Source organism: Tetrahymena thermophila, assembly GCF_000189635.1.
Source record: "Tetrahymena thermophila SB210 genomic scaffold scf_8253964, whole genome shotgun sequence".
NCBI lineage: Eukaryota > Ciliophora > Oligohymenophorea > Hymenostomatida > Tetrahymenidae > Tetrahymena > Tetrahymena thermophila.
This window is the reverse complement of record NW_002475986.1, coordinates 1-13,000: the sequence shown is the minus strand read 5'-3', so window position 1 is coordinate 13,000 and position 13,000 is coordinate 1. Positions and strand designations below refer to the sequence as shown.

The following is a 13,000-nucleotide window of genomic DNA, read 5'->3' as shown; positions in this document are numbered from 1 at the left end:
TTAAAACTATAAATTTACTTTATAATTAATATTCCTTCAAAAAAAAAAAATTTGTTTTTATGTTAAATATAATATCAATATATTTTTTTAATTAATTAGTATCTATAAAAAAAAACAAAAATTAAAAACATCTCAACAATAATTTCTATTATCAATTTCGAAAAAATATATTGAAAAGAAGTATCAACTTTCATTAACTATTTAATTAAATATTATGGTTATTGTCATCCATGAAAAGATTTAATTAAAATATTGGTTTTTCTTTGAAAATAGAATTTTATGTTTTTATTTTCCCCATAAAAAAAAGTAAGTAAGTAAATAAATAAATAAATAATTATTACAGCTAATTAAATTCTATTACTGATATTTAGAGTTAATATTTATTATTATTATTTTTATTTAAACAGTTAAAAATCAATCAAACATTTATCAAAAATATTTTAAAAAACAAGCTTATATTTTATTTACTATATATCTACCGTATACCATTTTTTCATTCTGCCATATAACCATATAATACTGTAATCAATTTATAAATTATTTTAAGAAATTTAATATCAAAAATCTATGATAGAAAGGGTGAGCGTACTTTTTTATTAAATTTTTAGATGAATTTTTATTTTTAAATGTTAAAAAAAAACTAACATAAATAATTTGTCATAATGGATATTGGATTTGTGTCAGCTATGAAAAATAAATTTAAAACTTTTCCAATTTTAATTAATAATAATCGATCAATAATAGTTTAAATTATATCTGATAATCAACAATAATATGTTAAATGAAAATTTTAATAAATATTTGCATGTTTAGAGGTTAAAGATTCTTATAGAAATTTAAAATATTATGATACTGATAAAATTATTTAGAGAGTTATTTGAATCAAAGTAAATTAAAGTAAAACATTTGTATGTAAATTAAGTATGGTACTAAACAATATAATTGTTTTAATTTATATATTTATTTATATTTTAAGTATTTATTTATTGATCAACATATGTAGAAACATTTTAAGTCATTATCAACTAAAATACAGTTCCAACAAGAGCAATCTTGTGTAGTAGGATCACAAGGACATGTTTCAACATTAGGATCACAATTATATCCTGATTAAAGAACTCTAACTGCAGGACTAGCAACAGCAATACAAATAATAGCTAATAAAAGAATGAAAGTAAATTATTTGTTCATCTAGACTTTTTTTGAGATTTATTTTAAATTTGGTTTTTAATCTTTTTTTTTATTTTATTTTTGATTATCTCAATATTAAAATATAGAAGTTAATTATTTAAACTAAAACTTTTATAAATAATCCATATGTCTTAGATATGTACATTCACTTATAGATTTTAGATTCTTTAATTTGAAATGCAAAAATAATATAACTAGTTGATATAATTCCCCTTATAAAGCTGGACAGCTAAGATTCTTTTTTCTAAAAGCTGGCTACAATTTTAATTTTTAATTCCCTACTCCTGCCTAAATTCTTTAATTAAATTCTGGTAAAATTCAGATATATTCTTTGAATAGTTTTATTTATTTGTATCATAAAAGCCTAAAGAATTCTAAAACTATTTTTACTTAAGAGTCTCAGATGAGCAATAAATCCATCATTTTCTTGTTTAAAATTATTTTAGTTTTATACCAGATTGTATTTTTTGTTTGATTTATTTATCATCTACGGTTATCAACTAATTTTATTTCTGTAAGATATAATTTCATTCATGTTTCTCGATAAAGGTCATTCTAGCATGGATATCAAAACAATTTTCAATTAAATCCAAATTTTTTTTATGTTCAGAAAAAAAGTAAGATTAGTTCCATGATCTTTTACATCGCTTTCTTTAAAATCCATAAAAAATATATAGCTTTTAAAGATGCATGAGTGCTAATTTGTGGTTTTCAAATATTTTTTGTATTTCATTATTAATGTCGCTTCTCAAAGCGCATAGGATTATTTATATTTAGAGGGAAAAAAAGTAATGACATGATTATAGAGCTGATTGATCTTTAAATTATTCTATAAATAGCAAATAAATATTAAATTCAGAGTTTTCATTTAATTTCCATAAAAAAATTAATTCAGTACAAAAACAATTAGAAAATACATTAATAAGTGAATTTGTGGCTTATTTGAAATTTGAATGTAAAATTTATAGCACTAAAAATTTATTAAAATTGACATTAAATTCAAGATACTACAGGTGAAAGGAGAAGCTATAAATTTATTTTTAAATAGCATCATGGGCCCATAAACAAAATTAAATGTTTAAAATGCTGTTTATACCTAGTTAAAGCTTTTAATATTGTAGATAAATATCAATTCTAGCTCTATAACAGCATAAATTAAAAACATATTCAGTGTATTAAAAAATTATGGTAAAATTATTGCAACTAGAAGATTTAATTAAAAAAATAAATAAAATCAAACAGGATAAAAACATTACTAACTCATCACAAAATTTTCATTTTTTAATTCAAGTAAATAAGTGTAAATTAACAATTATTATAGTGGATCATACAATTTTTATAAGATTTCCTCAACTCAATTTTTATCATTCCATCAAAAGCTCATGGTTTAATCTTTCACATAAATATTAAATTCATGCTTTTGATAAATTGAAGCATTTTATTACTATTTCTTACACATGTATAAGCTAAATAATATTTTTTTTGTTGAATATAGAAAAACCTTCCAAATGAACTTCTCTCATTTTTTTTAGCTTTTTAATGCTTTACACAGGAAACTATTTTACTACTTAAATAATTCATTTTTCTATTTTTCAAAGAATGTAAAAAGAGGTCTATTTATTTAAGAGAATTAAACATCAGGTCCATAAAATTAATAATTATGTTAACAACAACAAAAAATATTTTTATATCCAAAAATAAATAATTGTAATTATATTTTATAATTTTTCTAATATATTATGATTAGTAATTAATTCTCATTCTTTTAATAAATATTTTAGTCCTTTAAATGAGGTTACTAAAATTTTTTGAAACAAAATATTTTTGTAGTCTTGAAAAATGGGATAATTTTATCCATTTTCAATATATAAAAAAGCAAATGATTTGAATAAAAATAATTCCTCAAATTAAATTTTCAATTATAATATGAATTCTGAAAATAAATTTAAGAAAGCCATTTTTTTATATCAATATAAAAGGAATTAATGTCTTTTTTTCTTAACTTATAAACTTAAAAAAATTAAACAATAGCAAATCATCTATTTTTAATATATTAAAATAGATTAGTGATTTTTAATAAAAAAATAAATTATTTTATTGATATTAAAAAGAAATCTTTAATAATTTTTAATTATAGTAATTTTATAAGAAGGAATATCTTATTAAATAGAAATTAAAAAAATAAAATGAGAATAGTAATTTAAAATAATTGTATTAAGAAAAAAATTATAAAAAATAGATATACCACGTATTTAATATTTTTATTTTAAAAAAATAATTAATTAATAAGTATTTATTTTTTGAAAAGATATTTTAGATATTTTATTTAAAGTCAAATTCTTATTAATATTAATTAACTAATAATTAAAAGATAAATTAGGAATTTTTATAGCTTAAAATGGCTTTAGAGTAAATAAATAATATTGAATAAGTGGAAAAATATCCCTTAGTCTATATAGCTATAGGTAATATAGACTTAATTTAAAAAGTATAAATATTTAACTATTTATACATTCATAGGTATTTAGATAGTCTTTCACTTGATTGATTAGATTCTTAACTACTTGCAACTCACCTATTCATAAGTAGACTAATCATCAAATTGGCATAATAATTTTCAATTTTTCAATTTTAACATAAAAAAGAGAAGAGATAGACCTAAAGAAATTAAATAATTAGGGTTCACAGAAAGGGAATTCGTTCTTTCCTAAGTTTACTCATTTGACAAACTGTAATTTTTCATAAAAATAATTTTGAGCTTTAAATAATATTTTAATTGCATTTAGAGTTTTTGGAAGTATTTCAAGCGCATTTAGCTAAGGTATTAAGATAGTATTTTTACTTGGCTATTTAAATCCTTTCATTTGGAATAATGTCTCCAAAATTCTCCCATTTATCGATAAAGAGAGCGAAGTAACATTTGTTAATAATTTGTTTGAAATTAAATTTATTTTTTTATTTTTAGTTTCAAAATGCCTATGGATTTTTACTTCTCCAATCATTATTAGATTAGGTATTAGAAATTCCTTTCAGTTATTTCTAAACTTTCACATTAGAGCAAAGATATGGATTCAATTAAACAACATTGAAAATATTTATCACTGATATCATCAAAAATAATATTATCAGCTAAGTTATTACAGTTGTTTTGCTCTTTGGTTATCTTAAAGTAGTAGAATATGGTGGAAAATATTTCTATTTTTATGTAATATTTTATTATTTTAAATACCTTAAAAGTGCTAAATAAAAATATTAAAAAAAGGCTCTAATTTTTGTTTTAATTGTGATATTTTTGATGATGCTTATTTATCCTAACTTCATTGCCCCACTTTTCAATAAGTACGAAGAATTACCTGAAGGAGATCTTAGAAATGGTATTAACTAATTGGCTGTACTCAATAATTTCCCTCTTACTAAAATCTATTCTGTTGATGGTTCTACAAGAAGCTCACATTCCAATGCCTATTTCTTCGGTTTTGGAAAAAATAAAAGAATTGTATTATTTGACACATTAATTAAGCAACTTAATCATTAAGAAATATATGCCGTATTATGTCATGAAATTGGTCATTGGAAGTATTCCCATACTTTTAAGCATTTAGGTGCTCTCATGGTAATTTAAATACAAATTAAGCAATATAAAATAGAAATATTTATCTATTTTTTTTTGCAAATAAACTTAGGTTAGAGTCTTTGCTTTCTTCTATTTATTTTCTTTTGTCATTTACAACGATAGTTTCTACGCAAGCTTTGGTTACTCATAGAAATCAGTAAATTAATTCGGATATTTTAGGATAAATAATAAAAATTTTAATTTTAAAAAAAGGTTTTTATTGGAACTCATTTGTTTTTTGAATTTTTCGTACCTGTAAGATTAATTTGCCATTTAATTATTTGAAAGAATACAATAATTTATTATTATTTTTAGATTAACACCTTGATGAATATTTTCACTATGACCATGAGTAGAAAATACGAATTCTAGGCAGATAATTATGCTTTCTAAATGGGTTATGCTAAATAACTTTATGCTGGTTTGATAAAAATGTTTAAAGAAAATGCTGGTAACCTCCTTCCTCACCCTATGTAAATTATTAAAAATATACATAAGTATTAACTTATTTTTTTTTAATTCAGATACTCCTGGTATCACTACTCTCATCCACCTCTTAAAGAGCGTTTGGAATAAATTGATAATCTTTTAAAGAAGTCAAATTGAAATAGTTTTATGCTAATCAATCAATAAATAAAATATTACTTTTATCTTAAAAAATAATATCTAACTTGTAAATTTTTATGTATTTTAAAAATTCGTTATTTAATTTAGAAAAATGTATGTATGTAAATGATATTATTCCATACTTATAAAATATAATTTATTCTAGAAACATGCTTTAGATTTACAATCCTATTCTATCTATCTATCTATAAAATATAAACAAAATCAACTTATATTATCAGTATTAACAAAATTATTAGATATACTTAATTTAATTAGATTTAATTGTTTACAAGTAATTTTTACATCCGTTTCTTTCTTCAAATCCAAACAAATCCACCATTAATTCAAATTATAAAATGAGTCTTGATATAAGTGAAGTTGAAAATATGAGATCAGAATTATAAAAGTATTATGAAATAGGTCCTATCAAAGCTTTAACTATTTTAAATTAGCTTTCTAAAAGGAAATTAGAGAGAGAAATATTAGTTGGCAGTAGAATTACATAAACAATAGCAACATTATCTAAAAAATTAGCGAATAGTGATGATGAAGATGACGTAGAAGTTTCTGAGCTATGTTCAAAGCTTACTTGCAAATGGAAGAGGATTTTTGAAAAGAAAAGATAGTGAAAAAGCCAATTATTCACTAAAAAATGAAAAAAAATTATTTATTAATCACATGTACATTTTTATATAAATAATAATTATATTTTACACTTTGATGGTTTTAAAATACAAGAATTTGAAATAGATTATCTAAATGTTAATTATAATATCTTAAAATAATAAAATATTTATTTATTTCCATTAAAATAATTTTGCAAATTCCAAATAATATGATTATTGTCTATTTGAAAAAGATTTTCATAAATAATTTGATAAATATTTAATATATGAAGTAATTATTTAATTCAATATATAATAATTTATTTATTTATATTTCAATAAAATGATTATTTACAATCTCATAAATAACTAAAAAACTTGCAATTTTAAATGAGTTATAATTCATTTTTCAAAAACATAATTATTAAATAAATCAAAATTTATGAAATTTGCAATTATAATTAATTGTTTAGTATTTTTATAGTTAATATCTTGTATATATTTAATTGAAGTTAAATGATTAAATATTAGAAAATGTTAATATTTCTATTGGTTCATTCTATTATTTAAACTCATAAAATATATTTTATGTTTAAAATATGAAATACTTCAAAAATGATTTTAGTTAAATTAAAAGTTTAAAATATTAATTTATATCATTTAAATTATTATACTATATAACTATCTATCTATATCGATTATTAAATATACCATAAACTATTATCTTAGAATTAAAATTTATGATAAGTTTTTTTTTTTAAATTTATTTTACCAACCAGTTAATCATTTATTTTTTTTAATTTATCTACAAATAAAATATATCAAAAAATTTACTTTGAAATTAATATGCAAATAATTATTTTAAAAATAATAATTTTTAAGTATTTTAAATTTAGGTTATTATCAAATACTTCAAACTTATTTTCCTAAAAATTAGTATTAATCATATTGTAATAATTATTTTAGTCATTTTATTCTTTATATTTTATTATATTTATTTTAGCATATCTTTAAATATCAAAAGTATTTATTAATAGTCTAAAAATAAATATTAAAATAATAAATAATCTATTGATTTTTTAAAAAAATTTATTTAAAATCATTAAAAATATCTGAAAAATTATTAAATTTAATTTAATACATAATTTTATTTTCAAACTTTTATTTTTGATTGCTTTTTTAATTTTTTAAATTTGATTATCAAATTAAATTTTACTAACAATTTCTATTCTAATATAAAAATCACAAAAAAGATCAAATTAAAATTTTATGAATTTTGTGATGGTTTTTCTCAAATATTTTAATTTTATTTTATGCCAAAAAAATAACTGATAAGATAATACATTTACAAACTAAAAAATAGAACTGTTTATACAAGTAAAAAGATATTCAACATAATTTTGATTTTTACATAATGATTGATGATAAAATTAGTGAGCTTTCAGTCTGAGTCAATTTATATAGTAGTTTTTAGCTTCACTATTTTAAAACGTTAATGGTTAATGTAAATGATATTCTAATTATCATTTTTTGGCTCTTTATTTTTTTTAATAATAATTTTTCTTTTCATGTCTTGGCAAGAGATTATCCTTTTTTTAGTTGGTTATGGATTATCAATAAATCCTTCAAATTCCAATTTTTAACTTTCTGAAATTATGCTTGATTAATTTATTATCTAAGAATTTATATTTTAAAATTCTACATCACTGTCATCATCAATGACTACAAAATTTTAACTAGTTTACATTGCATCATTTTAAAAGGTAAATGGAATTAAATCAAAAGGCCTTTCTATTTTAAGATTGCTTTCATCAAAGCTCTCATCAATTTTAAATTTATTATTTTTTATTTTGCCTTTGTATTATAGTTAGGGATTATTTGTATCTGATTCGTGATTTAATTCTTGTTATTTGTTCTATAAAATTTTATTAAAAATATTTATTTGACAATTTATTTAAAAGTATTTTACCTTATTTTTATTATAAACAAATTGTTCTTCATCAGAAGATGAAAATGAGTAATCAGAAAAATCTATGGCATTGTTCAGGACATTTTCACAGTCATAAAGTTATAGAGGATAGCTATTCTTTTTTTTCTAGTCAGATCTATGTTCTTACTTAACTATAATTTAATTCTATTCTTTATTTTAGTCACTTATTACTTATTCTTTTTTTTTATCTAATTCACTCATCGAGTAAAAAATCACTCCAGCTTTTTATGGAAAAAAATTGCTGTCCTCTAGTTGTTATTTTGAATGAATGGAATCTTCATTAAATTCTTCTATTCTTTTAGAAACTTTTTTGTATTCCTTCGCAACTTCATCATCTGATTCTTCTTTTTCTTGTTCTACTTCAAGAATGCTTCCAAAAGTAAAAGGAATTTCTTAATATTTAGTTCTTACTTTTTCTTCGTTTAGAGTAGAGCTGCTTGATAATACTTCTATTACTTCTTCTGCCTCTTATTTTTTGTTTATTATACCAAGGCCAGGAGATAATTTTTCGTTAGGTTCTATTTTTTTTTAATTTATTTTCTCTAAAGTTGTATTTATCCATTAGAGATCTTCGTCTGTGTTATTATTTTTAAAGTCTTCATCACTGGTCTAATCTAAAACAACAAATTTTTTAGAAAGATTTTCTTATGATTCTTTCAGTAAATTTTAAAGACGTTAGCTCTCTTAAAAGAAATTAGTTAACCTAATGGAAGCTTTTGAATCAAAAAATTCATTTATTTCATCAGTATATTTCTTTTTTATCTTCTCACTGCTAAATATTGCATCACAAGATTTTGTCTTTTGAGTTTTTAAATTTTTTTCCTTTTTAATGACCTTGAACTTTTTTTTTTTACTTCCTGTTCATAAAACATTTTATGAAATTTCAATAAAAATTTTCGAAAAATATAACCTTATATTGAATTTGAATTAGAAGAGCTCATGATTTAGTTTGTCTTCATACGAGTAGACTGATCATTTAATTCAGTTGAATTAGGTTAGTTTTCTGAATACATATCATCTTCTAAAAATGCTTTATTGCTTGTGTAGTGATCAATAGTAACAGATTTTTATAGGATTTGTTTAGTTTTTACTTGTATTGGATTTTAATTGCTTTATTTTGGCTTTAATATTGAATCATAAACATCTGAGAGCTTAACTAATTTTTTCTTTTTCTTTTTAATTTCGATATCTAATTTTCTTCCATCTTTTCTTCTCTTAGTAAACATATCTTCAACAACCTCTTCATATGTTTTACTTGCATGGAAATCATAGCACTGTAATTTAATGAATGTAATTTAATTTACTATTAAATATTTATTAATTTACTTAGTTGAAACCTGATTAACAAAGAGGTATTCTCATCTTAAACATATTTGAGCATGTACTGCAAGAAAATAAAGTTAATTATTTGCATTCAATGCAAGATTTTTTTTTAGTACGGGATCTAACAAGAATATGAGCTGAGTAATCACAATTTTTCATAATATGAAGTTTCATAGCTTTTTCAAAATATTGTGGTATTTTATCCACTTCAGCAGATTTATCTTTCATAAATTATTGGACTTTGATTGCGTGTTGGCTTTTAGATGGAGAATATCTAATGTTTTTATATAAAATTAATAAAAAATTCTTATAATTAAAATTTTACCTGCAAGCAAGTTCCTTAAATAGCTATATTCTAAATTCTTTTTGTGAAATTTTATATTTAGGACTTAAATTAAAATTATAAAGGATAAATGCATTAACTATCGCATTATCTAACATTCTATAAAAGACGGGCCTATACCATTTAATATTCTTCCTACAATTTCTATATGCTGCGAGATAACTGTTTCTTCTATCAACACCTCCTTTGTATTTGTTATAATAAGCGCTCTAAATTTAGGTATTTAAAAATAATATTGCTATTTTTATTTCTTATAACTTAAGCTATTAGCTTATTTGGTTGTATTTGCATTTTTCATGATAAATTTAATCAAAATAAGATTTAAAATAAATAAAAATTATCATTTAATAAAATTTTTTTACCTATAAATTTTACTCTTTGAAAATATCTCTGTCTTCTTTAACGTACGCAAGAACTCTCCAAAACTATTTTTAAAATCAATGAGTAAGAGAAAGAAAATTTTGAAAACATTTACATCATCTTTAACCTTTTTTTAATCTATGAAATTTGACATTAGGCAAATTTCTTTATCGTTTGTTCCTCTGAAGAAAATAGCCAGATTGATATCACCTTAAATGTAAGATAAAACCTTTTATATATTTTTTTAAGTTTGTTATTTTATACACAACTTAGAAATAATTTAAAACCTTATTTTGATGGACTTCCATAATTTAAGAGAGTAAATAAGGAGGTAATTTTAGACGCCCGATTCTCATGGTACCTAGAGCACCAAAAGATTTTTATTTCATCAGATAAAACAAAGTTGGACTGTTATAATAATTATCCATTACTACTTTATGAAATCTGCCTTCATAGTCTTTTAGTAAATTCATTACAACTTTTAATAATAAATATTAATTTCAAAACTGATTTCGAAAAAACTAAAAAAACCTTCATTAGTTTTGGAAAGAGTAATTTCTGGGAATTCTTCATTTTCATGGTTACCATAATAGAGCTAAGATTCTAAAGTGTAAGCGTTTTAAGAATCACAACAAACATATTCTTTGATACCAAACTAGAAAAAATTTTTTAAAACAATAAATAAAAATGATAAAAGTATACCTTATCGGGTTTATCAGGATTATAGACCTTGAAAGCGACTTTGCCATTAAAAGGTATCATACCTTCATCAATAGCTAGGAACTCTCCTGGGTAATAGTATTTCTTAAAATTTTCATTTAAATAATCCATATATTATCTAACTTTTCCAATAGGATCACTTCTGATTTTAGGGTCTTCATTATCTGCTAAATGTAAATGTTTGTCTATTTATTCAAATCTAGAATACTTCATTATGCACGCTATTTCACTATTAATATAATTTTTCCTCTTCCAATAGTCTAATTTTGCATTAAAATTTTTATTCAGAAAAGCATGGACAATATTTTTAAAAAGTCTCTAATTAAATTTTTGAAAGGTCATAAATAAGTAATAAAAAAATTATTTACCTTTAACACTTTTCATTCTTTACACACCCATAAATATCAAAATTGAAAGATATGCATCTAAATCTATAGAATCTATGTCCATAGCCTCTTTGGGAAGAGTTTTATCAGGAGGTAGATTTAGTAAGGCCTCTTAATATTTCTGATGTTTATATCGGTTAGTTTCTTCAATAATCAATTTATATATTCTATCGTCAAAAAACATTCTGAACAGATGATATGGGGAATGAGGTACATTATATGGAATAAAATCCTAATTTATTTAAATGTCAAGTTAAATTTTAATTTAAAATGAGAAAAAAAACGTTTACTCTATTCAAATCTTTATCAAATTTAGTTTTCATATAAAAGCTTTTTGGAACTTAATCTACAGAATATATTCTTCTCCATTGATCATCAATCAAATCATCTTCTTTATGTTATTGTCTCATCTGTATTTATAAAATAGCTTTACTTTAAAATTTACTAATAATTATTTTTACTTTATTTTCTTTAGAGAATTCAGTCCATCTCTTTTCCACTTCTTTTTCTATAGTTAATGGTACACTTTAATTTAAATTGCCATACTAAAAAAATTTTACCTGTTAAAGGTTTCTTAGCATCTTCTCCTTCTTAAAATTATTTTCTTTTTCTAGCTTTTCTAACTTTCTTTGATTTTTCAACTAAGTAAACATCGTTCTTTTTTGTTTTAACGATATACTATTCAGGTTAACCTATATTTTAATAAATATGAGTAAATTTAATTTTTAAAAATTAAGAATTACCTTCATAAGTTCTTTTTTGTCCTAATTTTTTTATAGTACCATCGTCATACATTACAACAGGCTAGCCTTCTTTATCTAAAGGCTAGTAAAATTTCATTTTATCAATAGGCGTGTTAATATCTCTTTTCATTTTTTAAAACGTAATAACAAATCAAAGAAAATTTTAATATTAAATTATAAAAAAAGAGGTAGCTCAGATTTTTTTTAATAACATTTTAAAATAAGTAAATGAAATTTTCCTCTCTATTGTTTAAAAAACTATTCACCTGAAAAATTTAAATATTTAAGCATAGTTTTTTTAAGAAATAACCCTTTAAATAAAAAAGATTTTTTTTTTTTTAAATTAATTTCCAAAATATTAAAAAATTAATGTTAAATATTATTATAATCTTTAAAAATGAATAAGCAGTTAGATATTTGTAAAACTTTTTTTTGGTATATTCTTTAAAGTAAAAGTAATTAATTTATTAATGCTTAAAGTACAAAAATAAATTTAAATATTTATTTTTTTTATAAACAAATTATCAATACCTTTTATCCCTAATTATATTTGGGAATATTAAAAAATATATTTTCAATATGGCAAAATTTCAAATAATAAGCTTCATTTTTCTATTAAAATAATTTTTACTATTAGGATTTTCAGTAATTTGTTATTCAAAAAAAAAAATTATTTCAATTTAAAAAAAAAAAAAATTTTTATTTATGGATACTTATGAAAATGGGGTTGGGGTTGGGGTTGGGGTTGGGGTTGGGGTTGGGGTTGGGGTTGGGGTTGTGGGGTTGGGGTTGGGGTTGGGGTTGGGGTTGGGGTTGGGGTTGGGGTTGGGGTTGGGGTTGGGGTTGGGGTTGGGGTTGGGGTTGGGGTTGGGGTTGGGGTTGGGGTTGGGGTTGGGGTTGGGGTTGGGGTTGGGGTTGGGGTTGGGGTTGGGGTTGGGGTTGGGGTTGGGGTTGGGGTTGGGGTTGGGGTTGGGGTTGGGGTTGGGGTTGGGGTTGGGGTTGGGGTTGGGGTTGGGGTTGGGGTTGGGGTTGGGGTTGGGGTTGGGGTTGGGGTTGGGGTTGGGGTTGGGGTTGGGGTTGGGGTTGGGGTTGGGGTTGGGGTTGGGGTTGGGGTTGG

At 22.4% G+C, this 13,000-nt stretch overlaps 4 protein-coding genes across 4 annotated transcripts; 2 read left to right on the top strand and 2 right to left on the bottom strand. All coding sequences in view use genetic code 6, as the record gives it.

The window, feature by feature from the left end:
- Window positions 1-990: 990 nt before the first annotated feature.
- On the bottom strand, window positions 991-1,191 carry TTHERM_001107244 (transmembrane protein, putative; the record flags this gene model as incomplete). The annotated part of the gene is made up of 1 exon (XM_012800763.1): window positions 991-1,191. One exon carries the CDS (start codon window positions 1,189-1,191, stop codon window positions 991-993), a length of 201 nt encoding a protein of 66 aa, XP_012656217.1.
- Window positions 1,192-3,589: 2,398 nt separating this feature from the next.
- TTHERM_01107240 (CAAX prenyl protease) lies at window positions 3,590-5,410 on the top strand (the record flags this gene model as incomplete). The annotated part of the gene is made up of 10 exons (XM_001030239.3): window positions 3,590-3,656; window positions 3,712-3,776; window positions 3,837-3,922; window positions 3,978-4,104; window positions 4,157-4,396; window positions 4,454-4,804; window positions 4,875-4,961; window positions 5,018-5,059; window positions 5,120-5,277; window positions 5,329-5,410. The coding sequence occupies 10 exons, from the start codon at window positions 3,590-3,592 to the stop codon at window positions 5,408-5,410; spliced, it is 1,305 nt and encodes a 434-aa protein (XP_001030239.3).
- Window positions 5,411-5,769: 359 nt separating this feature from the next.
- On the top strand, window positions 5,770-6,042 carry TTHERM_01107230 (TFIIS helical bundle-like domain protein; the record flags this gene model as incomplete). The annotated part of the gene is made up of 1 exon (XM_001030238.1): window positions 5,770-6,042. One exon carries the CDS (start codon window positions 5,770-5,772, stop codon window positions 6,040-6,042), a length of 273 nt encoding a protein of 90 aa, XP_001030238.1.
- Window positions 6,043-7,459: 1,417 nt separating this feature from the next.
- On the bottom strand, window positions 7,460-12,013 carry TTHERM_01107220 (PiggyBac-like protein Tpb2p; the record flags this gene model as incomplete). Its single annotated transcript, XM_001030237.2, has 15 exons — window positions 7,460-7,933; window positions 7,988-8,865; window positions 8,919-9,282; window positions 9,335-9,605; window positions 9,657-9,883; window positions 10,037-10,099; window positions 10,150-10,263; window positions 10,322-10,512; window positions 10,566-10,689; window positions 10,737-11,014; window positions 11,123-11,372; window positions 11,431-11,550; window positions 11,602-11,648; window positions 11,701-11,832; window positions 11,884-12,013. The coding sequence occupies 15 exons, from the start codon at window positions 12,011-12,013 to the stop codon at window positions 7,460-7,462; spliced, it is 3,663 nt and encodes a 1,220-aa protein (XP_001030237.2).
- Window positions 12,014-13,000: the final 987 nt, after the last annotated feature.